Genomic DNA, 26,039 nt, shown 5'->3' with positions numbered 1-26,039 from the left:
CAGGAAGAGTCTTTTTGTCATTTAAAGAATCTTGGGTCCTATCATATAGGTCACCCAGTTGCATCCACACTTCAATTATGAACAGTTTTTAAAGAGTTCTTGCTCCAGACACATGAATGCTTGTTTTAAAGTGCCATTGTGAGGTGTTGGTTAAGAGCGTGCACTTTGGCAGCAAACGGAGCTGTAGGTTCAGATCCAGAGTCATCACCAGCTGAGTCCTGCTTGTGGTTCTGGTCAAGTTAACTAATTTCCATGCCTGTGTTTCCCAATGGGAGGAGTAGAGTGGGCTGGATGAGAGCACCGGGGGTCAGCAAAAGACACAGCTTGGAGATAAACTGTGTGCCCTTGGGCATGTTGCTTAACCTCTCTGTTCCTTGGGGTCCACATTTGTAAAAGGATAATAATACAACATACACTGCAGGGTTTTTGTCAGGTCAAATGAGATCATGTAAACTCACTAGGTACTCAGCATGAGCTCTGACTCATAGCCAGGACTCAGGAAAGATTAGTTTCGCTGTTCATGTTAGCGGTTGTGTCGTTACTGCTGTTCTGGATAATGTTATGGCTACTATCACTCCTAGCACAATTCCCATTGGACCCATTTTATTACCTCCAGCTCTGTATCAGATGCCTGAATCAGGCCAAAGAGAGCAGTCACTGATGACAAACAGGCAGGGTCCCTCAAAGTATGGGACACTAGCAAATTCACCGCAGTCCATTTCTGGGAGACAAGGCTCTGTTATCCGGGAACATCAGGGGGTAAAAAAAAAAAAAAAAAAAAAAAGCAACCAAATGTCTCTGCAGCACGCCTTTGAACGTTGCTCTGATGGCATCCTTCGGCATGCACAGAAGAGTTAAGCCTTATCTTTTGTTTCCAAGAGGCAGCCACACACAGATGATCTGATCTCGTTAAGAAACAGGCATCAACTTGAACTCTGCTGTGATTGCATCTCAAACCCATCAGCTGGTGAAAAGGGAGCTCGGATCAGAAGGTCTGAGCAAAATATTGAAAGCAAGATTACGAAGAATGGTGTTTATTGAAGGGTCAGGGACATGAAAGTAGAATAGACCCAACAAATAGGGTGGCAACTGAAAGTAATTGATAAAGACTATGCAGAATTTAAGACTTAAGGAAAAGAAGAAAAGCTCCAAGTACCTAGGTGAGGAAAACCACATGTAGTAATGTCAGAGTTTTCTGGAAGCTCAAAGGGAATATTAATTAAGAAGCTGCAAGTCAATTCAGGTAAAATAAGGATGAATCCAAAGCCATATATATGTGCAGATTTATACATATTCATGCCTCTATGTATGTGGGTGTGCGCAGCTATCTCTGGAATATAAAGAGAGGTAGGAGAACAATTCTAGCATTCTGATTTCTCCTGCTGAAAGGAATCAAAACTTTGCTATTAAGGTGATTTCCGCGTCATTTTAGCATGACAGCACCAAGAAAATCCCCCAAATAATATAAAGACTGGTTTTTCCATTTCCAGGCCAATGGAGAGTGATTCAAGTTTGAGATGACTATGAAATCACTTCCCAACTATGTTTAATTTTGTGTAGAGTGGAAGAGGGGAAATACATGCCCACGTTTATGTCTTCCCATGCATACAGACAAAGTTTGGCTCCCAAGTAAACATTATAATCTTTTCAGATACACGTTCCAGAAATTATGTCCCAGTGGGTCAGAATGGTCACCTTGGAAAGCAATATAATTCTTCTAGAGACTCTGCAATTGCTGGAAGTTCTTTTGAAAGGCCTATTTCTTCATTCTGGCCATAGATAATTGCAAGCCTTGAAAGAAGGAAAGCATTTTCTTTAATCAAATATGTTTATTGAACACCTACCATCAACCGGGCATTCTGCTAGGTGTCAGGGATATGGATATCAGTAAGACATAGGTTAGGTCGAAGAAGGCAGATCTTACTATTTTATTGACTCAAAGCAACTTTACCACGCATGTTCACCCATCTTAACTGGTTAGACTTGGTGGTTTCCAGAACTCAGATACATCCTCAGAGAATCAGGTGCAATACTACTAAGGGCGTTCAAAATGAATGATTATCTTCAGCAATGAGCAATTCCCAAATAGAAATTGTGTAAGATGTTTGGGCAATGATGGAATAATTGTTTAGCTTCCCTTCCTTTTTGGGAGAGGACTCACTTAAATGGCAACATTTAATATTTTTTTAATCATTCACTGTATATTTTCATATGTATGTTCAATAGAGTGTGTGTGTATAATATATTATATATTATACATATATATTCTTTGCACATGCACACACAGTATGTTTTCTGCATATACTTTAAATCTCAAAACATTTTCTATCAGGGCACTCTAGGGGGTATCCCCCAAGTAGCTTGCTCACAGCTCCAAGAGCTGATGAGATGCTCATTAATTTGTCTGTTGTCATTTTCTCCCATTTTCCAGAATCCTAGGGAATCGGGTGGCTGAACTGGAGAAAAAATTAAGAACTCTGGAAGTTTCTGGTTTGTGGAGTCTTCCAGGTAAGCAGAACTTCATGAAAGTTATTTTCCTTTTTTTAAAAAGGCAGCCCTCACCTATTTTGCAAAGAAGATTCTACTTTCTAAATATCCTTTTATTTGAAGATCATTGTTGAAAAATCTACAAGTGCTTTAAACAGAAGCCATCAATTTTGAGGAAATCAGAAAAACTCCTATAAATATGCACGTTCCCATCTGTGGAACTATGAAGTTTTGCTAGCCTAAGCTCAGAAATTGTCATTATATGTGTCTGTGTATGCTTTATTTTTCACCTTTGTGAATATAGTAAATTGTTTCATTGTTTTTTACCCGTAGGTATCTTATAAAGTTTTGTTCATTTTAATTATCATCCTTAAAAATGAATATAAGAATGTACAAAGATTTGTTCAATTTACTCCTCAATCCTAAAAATGAATATAAGAACTGACAAAAATTTGTTCTATTTAATTATCATTCCTAAAAAAATGAATGATACCTAAAAATAAATATACTGACAAAAATTTGTTCTATTTAATTATCATTCCCAAAAATGAATATAAAAATGAGTATAAGAAACTTCTTCTCCTCTCTTCCCCTGTCCCTTTTTTTTTTTAAAGACTTTATTTATTTATTTGACAGAGAGACAGCGAGAGAGGGAACACAAGCAGGGGGGTAGTGGGAGAGGGAGAAGCAGGCCCCCCACGGAGCAGGGAGCCTGTCGCGGGGCTCGATCCCAGGACCCCAGGATCATGACCCGAGCCGAAGGCAGACACTCAGTGACTGAGCCACCCAGGCGCCCCTCCCTGTCCCATTTTACGCAGCTTGAAAATCAAAATTTCCTTTGGAGATTTTTTTTCCCCCACAATTGTACACGGTGTGAGGAAAACTCTGATGTTTCACTTTAATTAGCTATATTTATCCTGTTTGTCTTGGTAAAATACCCCTTCGTGAGACCCCCATCAGCTATTCCCCTTTTCTTTACACTCTCCAGAAACTTGTATTTATCATTTTCCACCCCCTCCTCTTTCCCTGAGAGCAACATTTACATATATTTTTAGTTACTTAACCTTTCTGCACAAACCAGCCTCCTCTACCCTTAAATCGTATCAGTTGCTGCCCTGTAATGTTCGAGAAATGAAAATTGCCACAGGGACATGGACAACAACACGTTTTTTTAATGTAACCTGAATAGCTGCCTTCGGTTGCCTACAAGTGCGTTTCATAAATTGGAAGTTTTAGCAGAGATTCCTTGAACTTGATGTCAAAAGACCTAACAGAACTAATTAGTGGCAAGTGCCATTCTGGGGATTTGAATGATCCATTTTGCACAGGAACCTTTTGATGCAGTTAAAACCTTATCTTCTTTGAAGGTCCTTCTTTTATTGCATTGAATTTCAGCACAGTCAGGCAAATTTATCGTTTATTTGTGCAGTCAGATTGCTATTTCTGTGCATAGACTGGAGTTTTGATGTTTGGTTTTTTTTTTCCTCCAAATGACTTAGTGAAATTTCATGATGTTTTATTTCTACAATTTATGTAAAAAAGATGAAAGTTGAATAAGTAAAGGAACGCTGAGAATTTTCTCTGGTGTTGTTTGGTCTGGGCTGGAATGGCTATTATGCATTAACAATTCTTTCTTTCCTTCTTATTGCTGCCTGAAGGCCTGAGCTACAATGTTTCAGTAGGATTCGGGAGTATGTTCTATTTAAAATATCTGTGTTTGTGGCTAATATCAGCAGTGCATTAATATCATGTAAATAAATAGAAATGCATTCTGTATGTATCATTGCACTTTTCTGATTAGAACAGTCCTTTGAAATAGAGAATTCAATTAGTACCAAGCAAATATTAAACGGTAAAATGAGCTTTGAGGGACCTGGCTAGATGGATTTTATGCCATGGCCATGTTTGTTCTAGTATCTGGCCTCCACACAGACACAGAGTGGGAGTACAGGGAAAACAGGGGGGACTCCCCAGATCTGATACGGTTGATGTAAGGGAAAGAGGATTGCTTTGCTGCAGTTGTGAAGGATGTCACAACGAGGCATCTCCGTGTGATCGTTTTTAAACCGCGGTGAGAAATAGTAAGGGAAGGGCCTCTTGCAGCATCAATTCAATCAGCCCCTTCCATCCGCTCATTGTTTTGTGGTCGCCATTTAACCTACCGAATAGTGGAGCAAGGGGCAGTATGTTCTCTTCCTCCTTCCTCCTTCCCTCCCTCCCCTTCCTGTACCTCCACCTCCTTCTCATCCTTTCTTCTTCTCCACCTCTTCCTCTCTCTCTTCCACTTTCTTCCTCTCCCTAGGTAGAAGCCATGTCAGTGTTTTGGCCCCCTGGTGGGGACTGAGTCCCAGTAGTCAGAGAGTTGCTAGCTCTCTCTTACTTACTAGCATCTGAAAGGATCAGTGTCTTCTTCAGTAAATCAGTCCATCAATGTGTTCATACCTTTTTGAGCATCAACTTTGTGAATTCAGTTCTCTATCAGGCATTCTAGTCGTGCCCCCTCCAAGAATCCATAGTCCCATTAGGGAAGCAAGATGCATACACATCTAGCAGTGAGAAAAAAACACAAAATGATATATGATTAAGTGCCGAGTGATAAAGGTGTTGGGGTATAAGTGACGAACGTGAAGAGTCATCAAATGTCAGACCTGGAAGGAGAGTTAAGAGCAAAGAATTCAAGGATGGCGAATACTTGGTGTATATTACAAAACACCCATTCCCATGCCAGTGGCAGACATTACTAATCAATCACATGGCTTTTGCATGCTGCCCTCACATATGGCCCTCAGAACAGGTATCCACCCTGGCTTTCCAGGAAGCCCCCTCCTGGTTAGACTTGACATGTGAGAGAAAACATTTCCCCTTTCCTGATCTAGTCTAATCCCCTCATTTCAGATGGAAAAAACAAAGGTTTAGGAAATGAGAGGATACTGAAGGGACACAGAGGCTGGTATTAGAACTCAGGTGTTTCCACCCATGCTGGGGAGTTGTAGTTCAGAGAAGAGAGGAATTGAGGGGAAGGGGCAGTGGTTAGATCAGCTGGGGACTGGAGAAGGACTCAAAAGCCAGAACAGTCTTCTCTGAGACTCCGAATGGCAGTGGTGAATTCTGCCTTACTCTGAGACAGAACTGCTGTTGGACTTTGAGTATGCAATGAGTATTCTTGGAGTCTCATCTCCCTCCCTCCTCACTCTCTCAGCCAACAAATATGTAGTTCTCCGTGTTGTTCAACAGAGTTGGGGAAAATTTGTGATCTTGCTGGAAAGTAGGCAAGTCTGACAAATGCCACAGTCCACGTGGAGAAATCATCTGGATAGCAGAGCATATTCCAAACTGTTTCATTGGTTCCCAAGAGGTGGGAAGGCATGGGGCTCCTGCAAGAAAATGGGGGGGCGCAACTGACCTGGTCCCCCAGAAGGGAATGACACCCCCCCTCCCACCAGCCTCAGTCCCGCAGCCCTTTGCTGGCCTCTGCAGGGAGAGTGGTGCCTGGGGGCTCTGTGGGGCGGTTTCCTGGATGTGCTTCTGCTCTAAAAAGAAATGCTGAAAGCTAGAAAAAAAACCTGACAAGAGCAGAATCGGGCTCTTTGAGTTTTTCATTTAATTCTCTCTTCTCCACTCGAAGCATCAGCCTGAGGAAGAAAATGTGCATTTTGAAATTACTTGGGAATAAGGAAGGTTTCCAGACACTCACATGCCTGTCAAGCAGAGGGGCCTGTGTGGCCTTCCACACCAGCTGCCACTTGACTCTTTGTGGGTCACCTCCCCCACCCCTCTTCCTGCAGGCCAAGGCACCAGAATGAAACAATGAGACAGCCGATTATCAGATTAGAGCTCACATTCATCATCGTAGATGGAATCGAGACTTAGAAACAACAGGACAGGCTTCCAAGGAGGTCTTTGAATCCTTCAACAAACACTTTGCAAGAATGACCAAATCTTGCCATTTTACCTTCAGATTAGGGCATGATCTCTCCAGGTAGGAATTTCAGGAAGTGTTCAGCCTCTCTCCAACCTCCACCTTGATTGGCCATGGACGAGTCGTGGCTTCGGTTTCCTTCGCTAATGCTTGTTGCTCAGACTCTGGGAGAGGTTTCGCAGGGCTGGCTCCAGTGTTTTTGCGGAGCTACTATGGAATGGATGATGCTCTGAGGCTGGAGAGGACCAGGGACACCTTGCACCCTAGAGAATCCCTTGTGACAGGAGGGGCTGAGGGCTTCCCTCAGGCCACCTTAGTCCCTTGGCTGAGGCCAGCTCCCTGCTCTGCCTGTAATTCTGATTCTTCAGCCACCAGAGCACAGGGGACTTGGAAGGCTGGTTGGGACACAAAGGGGCAGAGTGTGCCTCTTCCTGGAAGAACAACTGGTCTACCTGTAGAGAAAGATGGCTCAAGAAATGCAGTCTCTCTTGACTTGAGGACAGTAGCTGTTGTCTTGATCGAGAGAAACAAAAGAAGTCCACGCTGAGGTGTCTGCTCTGGGTTCAGAGGAACCATTAATCCCTCGCAGTGTTTCCAGATTGTATCTTTACAGTACAAAAGGAGACCCGATTGTGTTTCTTTTTTTCTGAGAGCCTCTTAACAATATCCCAACCTGTAGTTCTACAGTTCTCTTTGGGACACTTCTCCAGACTGTGTCCCTGAAGATTTGGATTTTTTTTTTTTGCACGTGAGACAATAGCCGTGCTGGTGGAGAGCTTTCAGGTAGGCTCCTATCAGATTTCTGTTCTTCTGGGATGCCCCTCAGCCGAACCCAGAGTGCTGATTGCTGCTAACAACATATCCCATCTGCCGGAGGCAGCAGCGAGCACCTGTGCCCACCACGACATCAGCAGTCCCAAGAATCCATTACCTGTGTATTCAGATACATACCGGCTCTTTATTAAGCACCTACCATATGCCAAACTCTCTCCTACAGTCTTGGAAATGAAGCTCCCTAATGGGAAGACAGTACTGGGAACAAACTGAGGGCTCAGAGGTACAGTCCCAAGGTTCACCTGGTTCTCTAAAGGTGGGAACATCTTTACAGAAATACCATTCTGTGTCCACTGAACCTGAAACCGAGTAAAATCACAGAGTTTTGGGGCCCCTGATCTGAGCCCCAGAAAGATTAGGGGCTTGGCTTTAGAAGAGGTCTTGCTCAGAGTTAGACGGCTAAGGCTGGAGCATAGGCTCAGCCCACAGCCCTGGGGTTTTCATTTTGGGCACTGCGATTCCCACCGAGGGAATCCCAAGCCCTTGTGGACAGAAGTTTGGGGTCAAATCCTACTTGTTGTGCTCTCCTGACCACTGGGCAGCATTCCCTTTATGTCCACATGTTCTGTGTCCGTGTGTCTGTGGTCACGATGCTCACATTTCAGAGCCATACTTCCTGTTCCTGACTTCCAGAACTTGCCATGGCCTCCACAATAGAGCGGTGAGGGTCTTCTTTCCCTCAACCTCTCCATCCACTGGGGGAGTTCATACAAATGGATACAAGGGTTTGGCTGGTAGGGGACTATATGTTCTAAGTGAAAGTTTAGCCATGACAGTTTGGGGGATCTGAGACTACCCGCCTTATGACAGAGTCGTTACTCAGTCTAAATGACCACATTGAATTAAATCAAAGGTAGCATATGGCAGTGCTGTCTACACCGTAAGGTGATAATTTCAGTATATGACATTTATTGAGTGCTAGTGAAATGCTTAAGGGCTTTACATGAATCCGTTCATTTCATCACCACCGCCCAATGAGGTAGGTGCTGTTCTTCTTCCTCATTTTACAGACGAGGGCTCTGAGGCTGAGTGACTTGCCTGAGGTCAGCCAGCTAGCAAGGGACAGAGTCCAGAACACAAACCCTGTAGTTTGGCTCCAGAGCCAGCACTCCTCAGCCCTCTGCTGTGGTTATGCCTGTTCTCTTCTCACCCAGATCAAAGCCATTCGGTTTTTGGCCAACATACCAGGCTGCTCCTTCATGGTGGCATTTGTGGGCGGCCATGTCCTGAGCAGACTCACAGACTGGCCCTGGACCTCACTGCCTGGCCCTCACACTACAGAAAGGGCCGGCTGGCCATTGCCCTTCTGTAGCGTTACCTATGATTAAAGAAAGTGCCTTGTTCACCCAAACAGCCAGTCCATTGTGTGGGGCGAACATAACCACAACTCCACTGGTGACATAATATGTCCATGTTCCCCTTTTCCATGACAGGGGGCAAGGACACCATACTGTTCAGTGACCCTGCTCTTCCCACCATACAGAGATCAAGATCCCCACTGCTGAAGTTCATCGAGCAGCCCACTGAGAACAAAGCAAATTCTGAGGATGGTAAGCACGCCTTGATTTCTCTGTCTCTGCCTGACCTGTGCCTGGAACGGAGGCAGGGCTCAGTGGACTTCAGCTCCTTCCTGTAGCTTCTGGGGCACTGTGGGGTCATCCCTCGCATTTCCTCTTGTTGCTTATATGGGTTTGTGTTGTTTGGGGCTTCCAGCAGAAGAGTGCAGGCCTCTGTACTCAGCACAGTGACATAGAGGTTAAGAGAAAGGGCTCAGGATTTGAACAGCTCAGGCTCATAGTCCACCCCCACATTGTGTTGGCTCTGAGATTTTGGACTAGTAACTTCTGCCTGTTTCCTTACCTATAAACTGGCGAGATGATGGTGCCAACTTTGGGGAGATCTCAACACATTGCCAGGCACAGGGGAAGTGGTCTGGGAGTTAGTTGAAAGGAGAATAAAAGCTTCTCCTCTACCAGGCACACTTTCTGGAGGCAGAGTGTTTTGAAGGAGATCACTGGCCCATTTAGGTGCCAGAGGAGCCCACAAGTATGAGAGGCATCTGTCTTCCCATGTGACAGTCTTGTTTCCCCAGCTAAACTATCCCTCACCTTTCTAAGTTTTGTCTGTCTTCTTTTTCTACCCCCCAGTGTGATTGCCAGCTTCCAGTATGGCCCCAAATGATCCCCACTTCCTGGTATTCATACCCTTGTATATTCCTCTCCACACTGTATCAGGGTTCATCTGTGTGACTAATAGAATACAGCACAAGTGATAGTATGTGACTTCCTAGGCTAGGTCAGAAAAGATATATGGGATCTTCCTTGCTCTCTCTGTCTTGGGTCATTCTCTCTGGAGGAAGCCAGCTGCCATGTCTTGAGGATACCCAAGCAGTCCCACATGTTGTTCATGTGGTCTGGAACTGAAGCCTTCTAGCCACCAGCCATCTGGGTGCACCATCTTGGAAGCAGATTCTCCAGCCCCGGTCAAGCCTCCAGATGACAGTTGCGCTAGTTAACATTTTGATGACAATTTCATGAGCGACCACTAGTGAGAACCACCCAGATAAACTGCTCCCAGGCTCCTGAGTCTCCAGCTGCTAAGTTTTGAGGTAACTTGTGGCCCAGCAGTGGGTAACTAATATGCCCAGCATGCAGGTGCCAAGATTGTTTCCTTGATTTCTGTATTTTCTCTCCATCCTCCATTGCTCTGAGTCACACCTGCAACCATCACCTCTATGAAAATATTCTTGAAATATTTTTCTCCCACTGGATGCCATCTGCAGAGCTCCAGTCCCTTATTTCCCAAAGTGCAAACTTTACTACCTAAATATTCTGTGGACTTCTCAAGTATGACATCACCAGTTCTCCATGCTGCTTCCCTTTTTTTGTCACTCTCTCAGCTACCCAGCTACCTGGAGTCATCATCGACCACTGTCAACTTTCCTTCCTCATCCATATCTGCTCTGTGGCCACTCTTTCTTCAGAGTTTCTCACACCTCCATTCCCACCCCCTCTGGCTTTAGCTCAACCCTCTTTACTTCCTCGGCACGGCTTGGTGCCGTATTTCCTGTCTTCTAGACTCTCCCTACTTCATTCCCATCTTCCCCCTGCTGCTATAGGATAAAGCTTCTGGAGCACTACTCTCCAATATGTGTGTACCCTGCTCAGAAATCTCTAGTGGCTCCCAACTGTCTCCCACTTAAAATCGCTACCCTGCAACCTGACCTACCCGCTTTCTAACCTGATGATTATCTGCCATAACAACTGTGCTTGTATCAAACTGTACTAACTAGTTAAATCACTTGCTACCACTGTGTAACAAACCGCCCCAAAACTTAGAACTAAAAGCAACCACTGTGCATTATTTATCATGAGTCTTGGGATCCGACGAGCAGTTCTGCTGATCTGAGCTGGCCTCAGCAAGGCTCACTTATGCATCTGTACAGCTATGTTTTGAAGTTTGTCTCAATTCCTCACAGTAGTACATAGACTGGTAGGAATAGGACAGGTCTGGGATTTCAATAGAGGGGATCCCCGAGCATATGCAGGGAGAATTCTTAGAGAGAGTGCCTGACTCAGGTGGGTTTCACACTGGCCAGAAGGCAAGCCTGGATCTTTCCAGCCAGCAGCATGTGGCTCTTTGCAAGCCTGGCCTGTAACACGCCATGGCCCACCACGCAGTCTGGAACATGCCTTGGCCAATGGTCATCCCATGCCAGCATCCAGTGTCCACGTGGGGACCCGAAGCCCTCTGTCTGCTCTGAGCTTGTTTAGCCCCTGCGTGGGCCCAGGGCCCCCTGAGCTGAAATGGAACATGAGCCTGGCTTGATTTTCACAAGGGTAGCATAAGTAATGGCCTGATTCGAAATGATAGCTTCCAGAGTTCCATCATTAGCTCTCATTGTTCCAACTCTGTCCTTCGCCAGTGCGGGTGGGAACAAGGAAGCATTTATGTAGTGGCTGGCAGCGGCTGGGATGGTCTCATCACCGCTGCATCTCTGATTAATTCCAACTGAAAGAAGCTCACACTTTGGAGGACAAAGCCCATCAGAGATCAGTTAACAAAAGAAGACGAACGTCCCCTTTGGGCCAGTGTGGGAGGGTGACACATTTTTAGGAGCCTAACACTCTTTCTACAAAGAGCTACTTTTTCTTCATCTTTTCGAGAAAATATTTCTTCTTTCCATACTATTTGTGTCATAATGCGTTTGTATCAGTTGATTGCCTCATCATTATTGATATGTGTTTTGTTATTAATACGCATTAATGATACTAATTCTGTTTTGTAAAGCGGCACAGAATAATTACTATTATTTTCTAATAATATTTTCCCATGCTGAGCTCAAAAATCCTTATTTTATGGAAATGGCAATGCTCTGTGTCTGTTCTCAAAGGAAAAGGAAAACTCTCACAGCTGAAGAGCTAACATTCCAGAATCACAGAGGTACAGGAAGAGTTTTGTTCCCCCAGCAAGTAGCAGAGGCCCTAGGTCTACAGATCAACAGTTGTGACATTTTCAGTAACTTTTCTTTGTCTCCTGATAAGGACTGGAGTATAATTTTTAGATATCTTTTGGATAACAAAAGGGAGGAGAGGATTGATAAATCTTGCTGATGACCCATAATCTAATCCCAGGTGGAGCCTGGTCCCAATATCTTTATGGTCCCGAGGCTCTTAACATCCAGACTTTCTCAGAAAAAAATACATCCCTGGTAGGACCAAACAATAGAACTACAGCCTTGCCCATCCCCCGCTTGCTGCTGTGTTTTGACCTCTAAGGATGGCAGCAGTGTTCTCTCCTCCCCCTGCCCCCCAAAAAAGGTTGCAAAGTTCTCCCTGGTAATCTCAGAGGCTTGCCATTTTAAAAAAGATCCATGCATTTGGACATGAGCAGAATGTCATCTAAAGAAATGGCACAAGGCAAAGTACCAGCGACCAAAAGGCCCCAGTGTAATTTAGACCACCCTCACTTAGATGTAAATTAAGGTAGAGAAGATTAACCTGACCCACAGTAAAAACACTGCAAATGGTTTAGGGGTTAGGTTGTTACAGGTAAGGTTAATTAATTTTTCAGGGGCACCAGAATATACTATTAAGTGTCCTGGAAGAAGTAATTTCATAAGAGTAATTTCCAGAAGGAGTTTATTCATCTCATGTTGGTGAAAAATTTAACTGCAGAAAAGACCATAATTTACTCCTTTTGAATAAAGCTTCTTGCCCTGTGCTGGAAACTTGCTCAACTTGTACAACTACAATAAAAATTTTCTTTTGTTAGTATGAAAATGATGTTATTGCTGCCCTGAGCTACCTCAGATGTAGCTAAATGTTCGTGTGAGTTAGAAGTCTTTTTTTCCGGAAGTGCCCTTTTAAGAACTTTTAGGGTAGCAACCTGAATACAACTTAGAACGAATACCATAAATTCAAGGATTGCTTTCGTTTTTTGATGCAAGGCATTTACATATATGTACTAATATACTCATTTGTTCATGTATTCATATGTATGCCCATAGATCCAAGCATTTAATAAGCTATTTATTGAATCCCCACTATAGAACATGGGTAAGGTTTATCGGGTAAGATTTTATACTTCAGGTGATTTTTATAAGCTAACTATACATAAGTAACAACTTAAGTGTAAAAAAGTAGAAAGTACAAAGTTCCCTTGGGGGTCTAGACACAGCTTTGTGGAGATTAGGGCACTGTGGAGATTACTTTCTGTCCGGATTTCATCAAACAGGCTTTGTAGTGGAGATGGAGGTCGCGCTGACTGTTAAAGCTGGCCATCTGGATACATACAGGAACCATGGCCATGGCAGCATCATCCACCTAAGCAAAGGCTCAGAGGGCAGGACTGGGCTGCCATGAAGGGTTAGGTGTGGCTGGGGTGTAGGGATATGAGGGCAAGAGTTGGGATGTCAGGTGGAAAGGTAGATGGAGGTTGAGTCATCGAAGGCCTTGAATGTCAGGCCAAGAGCTTAGGTTATGTCCCTGAGACAGTAGCAGCCTTAGAAGGGTTGATAGCTGGGGAAAGGCATAGTCAGATTTGTATTAAAGCTCTCAGTGCTTTCTACACTGTCATGTGCGCCCAAATCGCCTGGAATCTTGTTAAAACGCAGGCTCTGAACCAGTAGGTGTGGGGCAAGACCTGAGATCCTACACATCCAACAAGCTCCCAGGCAATGGTGCCACCGCTCTCCACGGACCCCACCTTGAGTAGCAAAACTCGAGGCAAGGTCCCTCTCCAAGCCATCTGGATTAGAGCAGGGGGAGACTAGGAGCAAAGAAACCTGTTCGGTATGAACGTTACATTATCCAGGCCAAAACAGATCTGAATAGTTATTTTCTCAAAAATCAAGGCTTGCATCATTCCTTCATTTACATATTCATGAATTTCACCGTAAGGACAAGTCATGGCCTCATTTTCAGGTACAGTACTTCCCGAGGTCTTTGAGTTCTTAGGACAGTAATACATAGCTGTCCGTAACTACATACAGGCTTTAGAAAGTATAAAGTAGATTTGGTCGAACTTCTGCCCCTGGGACTTTGTCTGTGAACATCAGAAAGGCTAAAGAGAAAGAAATGGCTTTTTTTTGAATGTGGGAAGCAGATTTGAACCAGAAGAACCAGAGGTATGGGGCCTGGGGTGTGGGGACAGTGGTCCAGGTTGAGTTGCCACCCCCCCGCCCCGCCCCGTGATTCCAGTGTGCCAAGCATCACATCCACCTCTTCTATCTACCACCATCTCTTCCTGCATCCCCTTCATCTCAGTCTCATATCAGACTTCTGGTGCATCTAAACTCACTAATATTTCATGGCTTCTGGAGTTTCTCAGAGTTTTTACCAGGGTTCAGCCCTTGTAAATGCTTGATTAGGTTAATAAAGCCTCAAAATCACATGCAGTTATTTAAATAAATAGATGTTCAAAACATACTTTTAATATACTTTTCTCTTTCTTCAGCATTTTATTTATTTATGTGAGAGAGAGACAAGAAGCAGGGGGAAGAGCAGAGGGAGAGGGAGAAGCAGGCTCCACACAGAACAGGGAGCCAGATGTGGGGCTCGATCCCGGGACTCCAGGATCATGACCCTGAGCTAAAGGCAGATGTTTAGCCAACTGAGCCACCCAGGCACCCCCACATACTATTCTTATTAACAAATACCTTTATGCACCATCTCACAGTTAAAATGGAACGCACATAGAGTAATATTGTTACATGTTGCAGAAATTCTAGGCTGCATTTTAATTCAAACTTTTTAGATCTTATCGACTTTTTAGGCTACATGTAGTTAGATGTATGCACTTTTGAATACTCAGTCTTTCTAAATGATATAAATAATCCTCAAAAATTCATATAAATCTTATTAATAGTCACCACGTAGCTATCGCCTGCCAGGGGCTGGGTTTATGAACTATCAGGAGTGGTTTGCCCTTGTTTTCTGAATGCTTACCTGTTCATTGGCTGAGGTGATGTTAAGTCAAATCCAGCTGAAATTTTGGGAAATGCACCTAGTGATTTATATAGGGAAGCCTTAGAAATCAAGCCGTGACTGCAGAAGGTCTGCCTTGGGAAAGGAGAGGAAGAGGCAGATGCAAGAAACTATGAGTGTTTTAGTCAGCTGAGGCTTCTATAACAAAATACTATCAGGGAAGTGTCTTGAACAACAAATGCTTATTTCCCACAGTTCTAGAAGCTGGGAAGTCCAAGACCAAGGTGCTGGCAAGTTCAGTGTCTAGTGAGGATCCTCTCTTCCTGACTTGCAGACATCCACTTTCTTGCTGTGTCCTCAATGGCAGAGAGACAGACAGACAGACAGAGACAGAGAGGGAGAGGGAGAGAAAGAGGGAGAGGGAGAGAGGGAGGGAGAGACAAGAACTCTGGTGTCTCTTTCTCTTCTTAAAGGGCACTAATCCCATCATGGGGCCTTCATCCTCATGACTACATTTAAGCTGAATCACCTCCCAAAGGCCCCACCTCCTAATACCATCATATTGAGGATTAGGGCTTTAAATATGAATTTGGGTGGGGGAGAGGATAGTTCGGTTCATAGCCCTGAAGGCCATACGTAGCACTTGGCGGTTGATGGGTATAGAAAAGGGAAGGACACTAATGTGGATGGCTTCAGGGTGTGAAGCCCATATTACCATGAACGGTACTGATATGGCAGGCACGAACACATCTACCGGGGGAGGTTCGGGGGCGAGGGGAATTCCAGATCATCCAGGTGGGGAATCCAGTTGGCAGCTAGAAACCTGGGTGTGTATGTCTGACAGAAAGGGGTCAGAGCCATGCATATAGATTTGGGAGCTGTACTCATGGTCAGGAATTAAGATCATGAGCTGGCCAGTGAGTGAGAGTGAATGAAAACAAGGGAAACGCATGGCACATAGTTGGGGGTGGGGGTGGGAATCGGAGGGACCAGAAGGAGATTTGGGATAGACAAAGGAAACTAGGAGGCATGCAGAGTAGGCTGAAGAGTGGCCCCCAAAGATTCCAGATCCTAAGTCCTGGAACCTGTAAATGTTACCTTCAGTGGGCAAAAGGACTTACAGGTGTGATTGATTTACCCACTTTTGAGATGGAGAGATTATTCTGGATTATCCATGTGGGTCCTCAGTAGAAGCACGTGTCTCCTTGTAAGAGGGAGGCAGAAGGAGATTTGCCACACACAGAAAAGAGAAGGCAGTGTGACCACCGAGGCAGATACTGGGGGATGCTGTTGCAAGCCAAGGAGTGCCGGCAGCCGCCAGAAGCTGCAAGAGGCAGAAAACAGATCTTTCCCTAGAGCCTCCAAGGCCGTGTGGCTTTGGTTCTGGCCCAGTGAAAGCCATGTTGGATTTCTGACCTCCACAGCTATAAGAGAAAAAAAATGTGTTCTTTTAAGCTACTGAATTTGTGGTAACTTGTTACAGCAGCTATGGGAAACTAATACAGCATGCTCACCAAACAAGATTGGAGGAGAAACAGAAGAACACAGTGTTTTGGAAACCAAAGGGAGAAACAGCTTGAGAGGAGGATGTGGCATCAGAAACATGCTACAGAGGAGGGGTGCCCAGGTGGCTCAGTCGGTTAGGCGTCTGCCTTTGGCTCAGGTCATGATCCCAGGGTCCTGGGATCGATCCCCGCATTGGGCTCCCTGCTCCGCGGGGAGCCTGCTTCTCCTTCTCCCTCTGCCTGCCACTCCCCCTGCTTGTGCTCTCTCTCTCTGTGCGTCAAATAAATAAATAAAATCTTCAAAAAAAAAAAAAGAAAGAAATCTGCTACAGAGGAGGCAGGAGGGGACTGAGAAAGGGGCGTTGGATGTGGTGACAAAAGCTTGCTCACTGGTAGGGAGGATACAAAGCAGACTGAAGGATCTGAGTTGTGAATCAGCACTGGGAACTGGAAGCAATGGATATAGGCTCTTAGGTTTACAATTTAGTGCAAAAAAGGAAAGACGAGATGTTAATTGGTGACAAAATCTTGGAAGTTGCATATCTTACCTTTTTAAACTAGTAATATAAGCAGGTGATTAAAATGTAAATGACACAGAGGGGGCACCTGTGTGGCTCAGTACGTTTGACGTCCAACTCTTGATCTCAGCTCAGGTCTTGATCTCAGGGTCTTGAGTTCAAGCCCCAAGTTGGGCTCCTACTTAAAAAATAAATAAATAAAAAGAAAAGAAAATGTAAATGACACAGAAAGGTATAAAGTTAAATTTAAAGCCTTTCTCCATCCTTGTTTTCTGCCCTGACCCTCAACTTGCTCCCTACAGAATTACAAGTTTTAGTGTATGCTGCCAAAAACATTTTTACGGCTCAGCAAGTATATACAGAATCCCCTGTTGATGAGCACTCAGATTCTCTCCAGGTTTCTGCTATAAAAAACAATGTCATGGGGCACCTAGGTAGCTTAGTCAGTTAAGCATCCGACTCTTGGTTTTGGCTCAGGTCATGATCTCATGGGTCGTGAGATTGAGCCCCATGTGGAGCTCCTCCTTCATGAGTCTGCTTGAAGATTCTCTCCCTCTGCACCTCCTTCCACTCACACAGTCTCTCTCTCCCTCTCTCTCAAATAAATAATCTTTTTTAAAAAACAATGTCATAGTGAGCATCTAGGTGCATACATCTTGAAATATGTGGGCTAATATCCATAGATAGATTCCTAATCCTGAAAATACTGAGTCAAAGGGTAAATGTATTTGGGATTGTTGCCTAAATACCCTGTCAAAGAGTTTTGCTCATTTGTATTCTCTTAAGTAATGTATGATTATACCTGTTTCCCCACATCCTCAGCCAAACTGAGCTTTATCAAACCTTTTCATTTTTGCCCGTCTGGTAGATGAAAAAATGCATCTCTTTGCAATTTAGATATCTTTAGTTAGAGTGAAGTCATCGTTTCTCATGTTTGCCATCCATTTGTATTTCCTTGTGAATTGCCTGTTTTCATTCCATACTTAAATATTTGTTGTGACACCTTCAAATGAACCCACTCTACAGACTGTAACATGGATCAATCTCATACACACAAAACAATACAGACACAAACCAGCATAAACAATACGACTCTGGTATAGGAACACCAAGGACCAGGCAAAACTCATCCTTGGTGTCTGAAGTAGGCTAGTGGTCACTCTTGGCAGGAAAGTGACTAGGAAGGGGCGACGGGAGTAGATAGACTGGGAAGTGTCTATAGGGGGTTGGTTATTTTGCTTCTCGTCCTGGCTGCTGGTTCCATGGGTGTGTACACGGTGTGAAATTCAGTGAGTTGTAGACGTTAACGGTCGGCGCACTTTTATGTACGTTATGCTCCCATCAAAAGAAAAAAAGGAAAGTGAGGAACTTTTTATAAACATTCTTGAATCCGTAGAATGCGCCAAGCACTGTGAACAAGTCAGGCGAGGCCCCCGCTTGCATTTTAGAATAAGATCAGCAGGTAAAATGCTGAGCACCGAGCCCAGCCCAGAAAAGCACCTAAAAAGCGTTAGCTGCTATGATTCAATTTTAGAGAGGGAGAATCCACAGGTGCCTGCAGAGACCAAAAGATAGCACAGAATGGACAGAAGGACACACAGACATGAGACAACCACAGGAAATGAGGCTGGGGCTGAAACAGGAGCAGATCGGGTAGGACCCTGTCAGAGACCTAAGTGAAAGGAATTAAAATATATCCCACAAGCAGCTAGGCTCTGGCAGAAAGTCCTAAGTGGGAAAATGCATGGTCAGAACAGGTCAGCTTCTTCTAATCGTCCTGAGTTCTCCCTCCACTTCCCCAAGTCCCAGCTGTCAGCCTGAAGCCATCCGCATGTGTCTGATGCCAGCCTGATGGTGGTGGGACTCTACTCTGTCCCACTGGGGGTACCAGGACGTGTCCCCCAGAGCCCTGGCCCCTGAAATCAGCCCTGTGAGGTGCTTCCATGCATGTCACCACTGTTTGGTTTGCAGGCTAAGAACATCTTGACTTCTGGGAACCTCAGAGTCTGGCGTTGAATGCACAGGACTGGATGCTGGGAGGTTGCTCCCCAAGCGTGTCTCTGTCCTGCACGGCCACAGGTGCTTAGGTCTGGAAGGGACATCAGAGAGTCCTGCCCCTTGTTTTGTGTCTGAGGAAAGGAGGCCAGACAGGTTCTCCTGATCGCAAAGTAATGAATAAGTAGGAAAATGGGGCTAGACGCCAGTTCTCAGGACCCCGTTCTCGCCCATCCCCCTCCAGTCGAGATCAAAAATGATGTTTAGAGAAGAGGTTTGGGCAGACCAAAGTAGTTAGGAGGGGTGGGGAGCTGAGGAAACATCAGCAGTGTGCATCGAAGAATGAGGTGCTGTTGGAGAATGAGTGGGAGGATGGGGGACACTAAATCCCTCCCACACTGTTCTTCTCTTCCCCACCTGGAAGGCCACCAGCACCCCTTTTCATGACTAAAGGCCACAGTCTTTCCTGAGCCGCAGAATCTACAGAACCTTTGTCCTCAATGTAGATGCTTGATGGGCACGAGGAAGCACAGAGCGGGAAGCAGGAGACAACCAGGCGCCCGGAAGGGATGGGTGATGACCTTGGCCGCAGGCTCCCTTTCCCTCCATGAATGACATGGCAGTCACCAGGGTGGCTGCTTTCTTTGTTGACGTGGGTCCCGTGATCCCCTGCAGCGGCACTTTCCGCCTCCGAGCCCTGGTGACATGGGCCTGAGGTTGGGAGGAGAGAGGCAGCGAGGGCTGACCTCCTGCCAGAGGTCTGATGCTGTCCCGGGTCTGTTTCAGGGGAGGTCCAGAAGCCAGAACGAGGTGGAAGCCAGGCGGCCACCGAGGCGTTGACAGCCCTGGAGGATGCTGGAGGGCCCGCTGTCCACTCCGCGGCAAATCACAACCACGGGAGACGGTGCAAACCCTTTCATCCTTCATCACTGCGGGTAGCGTCTGAGGAGGAAGGAATGGACAGGCTTGGAGGGGAAAGAATGAGACTGACAGAGGCCGAACCAGAAGGGGTCCAAAGAGCAAGTCCCAGGGAGGCTCGGAGGCACGAGATGGGGACAGCCCCGCCAGGCCTGGCCTCCAAGGGGGAGGCCCCCAAATCTTGCCCGGGTTCTTTTGAGTCCAGCCAGGCGGCAGCCGAAACCTCCACCCCGGAGGACGGCAAGGAGACCCCAGAGGGTGGCGGCACGGGGAGCGCCTTGAAAACCTGAAGGGGAAGGGGATCCGCACGGTGACACGTCTAAGGCGCAGGGGACAGTAACGACTTAAGCATCAGAACAGCGCTGGGAAGCTTCTTTCTCCTAACACACTTCAAAGCCTGCAAGTGAGAAGAGACCCAGGTCCTGTGGCAAACTGTGAATATTCTGATGATGCCAACACAGTTTGATTTATTAAATGCGGGTCCTCAAGCTTCCCGGTGTCATCTCTTTCTGCCGGAGACACGCTACTGTGAACACGGCCGGGCACAGATTCGGTCCACCATATGGCTGGTTTTCGGCATCCGTCTTTCTGTCAGCGTTGGTTTTATTAGAGATAAGATGTTTTTCTATTAGCGTTTAATGTTGTCGATCAAAATTATGGGAAGAGTTTCAAACGGATGGGGTTTTTAATCAGGTCCCCGTCTTTGTAATGGTTAGGCGGCTGGAGAGAAAGGTGTAATTGAGCATAATGGGTCCAGAGGGCTCGCGGCTCCGCTCCATCATGTCAGGGTCCAGGGGGACCTCCCAGCATGGGTGTTCTTGGCACCCTGCCCATGGCACTGTCTGTCATGCCACTGACTGGCAGGTGGAGAGGGGCTTAAGTGGGCTCAGAAGGTGGGGTTTCCGGTTTGAAATCCACAGCCCCTGTGGAGACCCGTTTGCTGACTGCTAGAGCTGAGCTTTCCAGCCTGTAATTCTGAAGGATTAATCGACCCGGAGTGATGGGAGGGAGAAGAGTGGGGGGAAGGGGACTCCAGCGGCATTTTGATTTTTCGTTTCTGAGATAAGAGCCAGAGCCTGGGAATGCTGGTTCTCTGCCTTCAACCCGTGCTGCCTGTAGGGTTTTTATGGCCATGGAGTGGTGGGTGTGGGGCTTGGGACAAGATAAGCAGTTGGGGCAGGAAACCGCTTAGGACCGATCCAGTTTCCTGAGCCACGTGAAACCTTGAACCCTTCACTCCCCCTGCGGGGCGTTAAGGCTGCTTCCCCTGTGCCGCCAGTTACCTGGATCTTAGAGACGAGACGCAGAGCGCGTGGCCCAATAGTGGCAAGAAAGAGGAAAACAAAATAACTTCATTACAGCCCGTTTCGGGGGACTGTGGAACCAAGAACCCAGGCTGGGAGAGGAGGGGGCGTCAGCCCTCCTGGTTCTTTCCTTAGGGATAAAATTAGCTCTTCTGGGTGACATCTGGAACTGCAGAAAATGGAAGGCCCATCAAACGATAGACCTTTCTTTGAGCGAAACTCAGTTCATCACCCCAGAAAGGCCTGATACCACATCCCAAAGCTCAAAACACCCCTGAGAACCAGAATCACTCCTTTGAGAGGCTCTCCTGCAGGAAAAAGAGAGGCTCCCGAGGTGGGAAAGTTGAAAATTCATCCAAAATATCAAGCGGATAGAGCAGGTGTGTGATCCTAGGTGTGAACCCCGCACGGGGGTAGCCAGCCCACCCCGATGCCTCCCTGCCCTATTTCATCTCTGGCGTTACTCTGCTCCTGGAGCAGGAGCTCTGTCAGATTTTGCACGCTCTCACCCTGAAGGACAGCGAAGTGGAGGCAAGAAGGTCCAGTTTGGGGCCCGGGTGGGCCTCCAGCTGCTTTCTTCCCACTCACCAGAGGTCACCCCAATAGTGGAAGAGGGGCGTGCCCAAGTCGGTGCACTGTTGCTCCTAGACCCAGGAGCTGGGATCTGGACATACCATGTGCCCCTTGCCCATCAGGCCCGATGCCCCAGTCATCCTTCTGTGCTTCAGCCTCTCCCCGCTCCCCACACCCGCCCCCTCGACTTCCTCTCCAGGGAGGTGGCTTCTGCAGCTGCAGAGCCTGCACAGGCCAGCAGCCACGGAAATAATTTTCCTGCGGCACTAGGCCTTAACTCTCTGCAAATGTTCAGCGCTACTACATAGCCCGCCAGAGCCACCAAAGGAAATCACAGCCAGATTTAATACAATCATAATGAAAAGAAAAATCTCTCCCCACGGAAGCACTGGTTTTGACACACAGTCGGCCAGGTGCACATCTTTAGGGCCCATTCCATCACCTTCTGGAAAGCAGCGCTTATAAGAAACGCCACCACATTCCATCACGGGCAGGGACACTACTGTGAGTCCCAGAGAGTGTGGGGTTCAGGGTGGGGCGGTCAGAGGGAGTGATAACCCAAATGGTGCATGCAGTCTGCCTGGAGGGTTTTGTGTTATTAGATGGAATTGGAGCCAATGAGCTGATCCTGTCACATGAGTAACCTTGACAATGCCCCATATACACACGTGACTCTGTCCCACCCCTGCTGTTCCAGCCCAACGTGGCTCCTCTGTTCCACAGACATTAAAGGGAGTTTCAGCAATTACTTATGGCTGTCTTTTGTCTTTTTGAGAGTCCTTGTGGAAGTGCACAGCGTTCTCTCCCCGGCTTTACCAGCTAGCCTTGCATCAGTCTGAGCACACTCTGCTACGATTCACACACTTTAAGAAACTTAAATGGTAGGAAAATGAATCATATTGCATAACGAGAACTTCAGAAGTGGGGTATTCTGGGGCTGGTTTATTCAAGAAGTCATCAAGGATCTGGGTTTCCATCTTTCTGCTCTGCCTGCCTCATGGTTAGCTACACCCTCAAGCTGCCGAGATGGCTGCCACAGCTCCAGCATCAGTCACCTGTTCTCACATTTGTGTCCAAAGGCAAGAAGGAAGTTTCTCCCCATGTGTGTGCATGCACATGAGTGTGTGTGTGTGTGTGTGTGTGTGTGCATGTGCGGACGTGCATGCATAAGAGCAAGAAACCTAGTTCTTGTCACAGTTCATTGGTCAGAATTATCGCAAGCCTATGTCTAAACCAACCCCTAGCGAGGGAGATGGAATTAACTGAGAAGGGCTTGGACTCATCAGGATCACCAAGTGAACTGGGGAGGGCCCGTCCCTGGACATGCAGACTCTAAAGGGGTGAACAGCAAAACAAAATCGAGCAGTAGAGGAAAGTTGAGAATAGATTTAAATAAGCCACCAGCAGCATTGTCTCTGAACCCCACATCTGATTTTGTTTCATTTTCTTCCCTTAAAAAGCCAGAATATTTCGTTACTCATGAGTCTGGAGCTGGGGGGCGGGACAGTGGCTGTTTTTTGTTAAGAAGAATGTCATCTCATCTCCGCTCTCCCTTGGCTGCTTTATCATCTGTTCTGTTTTGTAGCTGGGACGTTCCCACCTTTGTTCGCCTCTTCGAGTGTGTCTGTCCTTCCATTATTTTTCCAGCTCAGTTGCCAGCAGAATGCAGAGCAGCCTGGATAAATGAAACAGAGCCGACAGGTCTCTTAATGAAAGCTTGTTTGCACATCCTGCCTTTCTTGTGACCGCTCTGTACCTGAGAGCCCTTAGGTGTGGATTTTTACATATGAGCGTGTGTCGTTCTTTTAATTAAGGCCCCTAGAAATGGATTGGCTTTTTTATTCCAGGCATTTCTCATCCCTAACTCCTCTTTCCATGCCTCTTCTGCCCACCTTCCTCCCCCACCCCCACCCCCACCCCCCTCTGTCTTCTTCACCTCACACAGCTATTCCAGAAGCCTCTCTAGCTAGGAGGCTCCTGGTGGCATTCAGCTCAATCCCGGCTGGAGCCTCCTCCCACTCGGCAATCTTAAACGAAATGCATTTTCCCGTCATTGCGCCTCTTGTGCCCTCAATCCCCAACACACGCCACCATCACGACGGGAATTCTAGAAAAGGGTTCTGCCATCAGTCATTCACCTGTTGGGGTGAATCTTTGGATGTGTTAGTCCCACTGGGGCATTTACACCCCTACTCACCATGTGACATAAAAGGTTCAACCTCTTCTTTAAGGAATTTCAAACACCAGCTCCCTGCTCATTGGTGTTATCTTCCTTGTTTCCTTAAAATTACAGCATGCCTTCACCCCTCTTGGTGTGCTTCTCCTCCAAAATATGGGGCCTCTCCTGGCTCCATCGCTTTGCTGCAGCCCTTTGGATGGCTTGGTATCCTACTTCTCTTTGAAAAAGTCCTCTATTGGGGCGCCTGGGTGGCTCAGTCTGTTAAGCATCTGCCTTCAGCTCAGGTCGTGATCCCGGGGTCCTGGGATTGAGCCCCACATCGGGCTCCCTGCTCCGCGGAGTCTGCTTCTCCCTCTCCCTCTGCCCCTGCTCATTCCGTCTCTGTCTCTCTCTCTCTCAAATAAATAAACAAAATCTTAAAAAAAAAAAAAAGTCCTCTCTTTGAGCACCTTCTCCTTCTGCCCTTTGCTTTCATTCTGGAAGCCTCCATTTGGAAAAATCTCCCTCCTTAATAAATACTGAGGGTACCATGACACGGCTCAGTTAGGATGTCAAGAAGCCAAAAGATTCCCCTTAGCTCACTACTTTAATATATTCCTTTTTTTCCAGATGTCTTTCTGAACAGAGAAAAATGTGAAAATGAGAGATGCAATAGAGAGCTCAGTAGTGAATCTAATTAGAAATGAGAAGCAGAAAAAATAAGAAGGGCCTGTCTCTCGCTATTACGATTGCTCACAAAAACAAAACAAAGCAAGTTGATACAGCATGAAGGCAATTTAAAGTGATAGATACAGATGTGCTGCCTTACGTTCCATATCACCTCTCGACTGAATGGGACTTTTTTTAATAGGGAAAGTTTGTACAACACTGACAAGTTCGACTTTCTGGAATCTATGTGAGCCCAGGAATATATTTTGGATCTTAGCTGAGGCCAGTGATAGCCTATTAAATTTAAAACAATTGGCTTTAAAAAAAACAAACCAGCTGCTATCTTGTAGTTTAAAGAAAGAAGTAACCTCTATTCATTTGCAGACCCTGTGTTATTGGTTTCTACGATTATCATATAATATAACTATATCTTTTTTTTGTCACCTGAAATAAACATGCAGTAATTTTCCTGATATAGATGATTATCTTTATTATTTGCACCACTTTCCCTCTCTACCCTCGCTGCAGGCCAACAATATAGGCTGAGTGTTCCTTCTAGAATATTGTAACAACATTATCGGTTGCAATCTGTCACCTAAAATTATTAGATCATATGGCAGTCGTGAAAATTATGGAGAATGTAAAGATTTTATGCATTCAGTCAAAAATGCCAGATCTAAAATCAGTTGGTTTATTTCCTGCCGTCTTTCAAGTTGACCAAAGCACTCACTGATTTGCTCTATTTTCTTACGTTTTTAGTATTTCTGTATATATACGCACTGAAAAGCCCCACTCGGAAAAAATTCACTGCAATTCTGAGAAAAAGCTTATCCTAAACATCTAAAGATAGCATTTCTAATTATTGTCTACATTGTGTTTAAACTGTGCAAACTTGAGCATTATTCTCACTTTACCAGCTGTGTCTATAGGTACAGTCATTACATCAAACGCTTCTAATTTTACAAAAAGAAATCAAAACAAGTGTGTGTTTAAGTCTCAGTGACAAATGCAAACCCTGTGAGTCAGGCAGGCAAACTGATTAGCAAGCTGGCTGGGAAGTCAAAACAGCGAATATAAGGAGATTAACAAAACAGATCTGTAAGAGGAGAGGAGTAAAAATAGCCTCCAGGGGCCAAGTGGGGTCCAGTGGGCGGGTTTGGTGGCACACATCAGGTTCTGGGCCCAAAACCAGATGCCTGCCTGTAACCCTAACCCTAACCAGATGCCTGCCTGTCTTCCTTCATCTCAGAAGCCCCGCCCCCCGCCCACCACCACCCCAAGAACTGGGGTCAAGGTTCATGCCAGCCAGCTTCTTCATGGATGCAGAAACTTTCCTACAAACCTAAGTGGAAGCAACTTTTCCTTTACTTGAATCCTTCTAGTTGCAGGACCCTCATTACCTTACAAGGCAGTCGAATCCATTCATAGGTAACTATTTTTCTGACCTTAGCCATTGTTATTAATTAGACATGTGCTAGATACTTAGGTCTTCGTGCTACACTATATAGCTGTCACAAATAACACTTGATTTAATCCTCACAACAATATGATGATCTTATTTTACAGATGAGAAAACCCAAGCCCAGAGAGGTGAAGTGACTTAACTCAGGTCACACAGCTTCTAACTGTGGCAGAGCTGGGGTTCCAAACAGGCCTTTCTACTTGAGCTGTCACCCACCCTGCTAGATGCATTCCTTTGCCTTTACAGTGAACTGTAATTTACCCTTCTATT

General features: G+C 45.9%; 1 protein-coding gene across 3 annotated transcripts in view; it reads left to right on the top strand.

Moving 5' to 3' along the window:
- The window catches only part of CCDC149 (coiled-coil domain containing 149), a 102,722-nt gene extending 80,494 nt beyond the window's left edge, over positions 1-22,228 (top strand). For 2 of the 3 annotated variants that reach the window (XM_045881386.3, XM_064584340.1), the window contains exons 10-12: positions 2,432-2,508; positions 8,674-8,790; positions 19,472-22,228. In XM_045881386.3, coding sequence (XP_045737342.1) covers positions 2,432-2,508; positions 8,674-8,790; positions 19,472-19,893 — 616 coding nt within the window. In that variant the 3' untranslated portion in view covers positions 19,894-22,228. The remainder of the gene's footprint in view (positions 1-2,431; positions 2,509-8,673; positions 8,791-19,471) is intronic. The other variant, XM_064584339.1, reaches the window with a different exon arrangement.
- The last annotated feature ends 3,811 nt before the right edge of the window (positions 22,229-26,039 follow it).

Source organism: Mirounga angustirostris, unplaced genomic scaffold, assembly GCF_029215605.1.
Source record: "Mirounga angustirostris isolate CCGP_5_RB_7025 unplaced genomic scaffold, mMirAng1.0.hap1 SCAF_2, whole genome shotgun sequence".
Classification (NCBI taxonomy): Eukaryota; Metazoa; Chordata; class Mammalia; order Carnivora; family Phocidae; genus Mirounga; species Mirounga angustirostris.
Note: the sequence above shows the minus strand (reverse complement) of the source record. Positions and strands in the feature narration are given on the sequence as shown.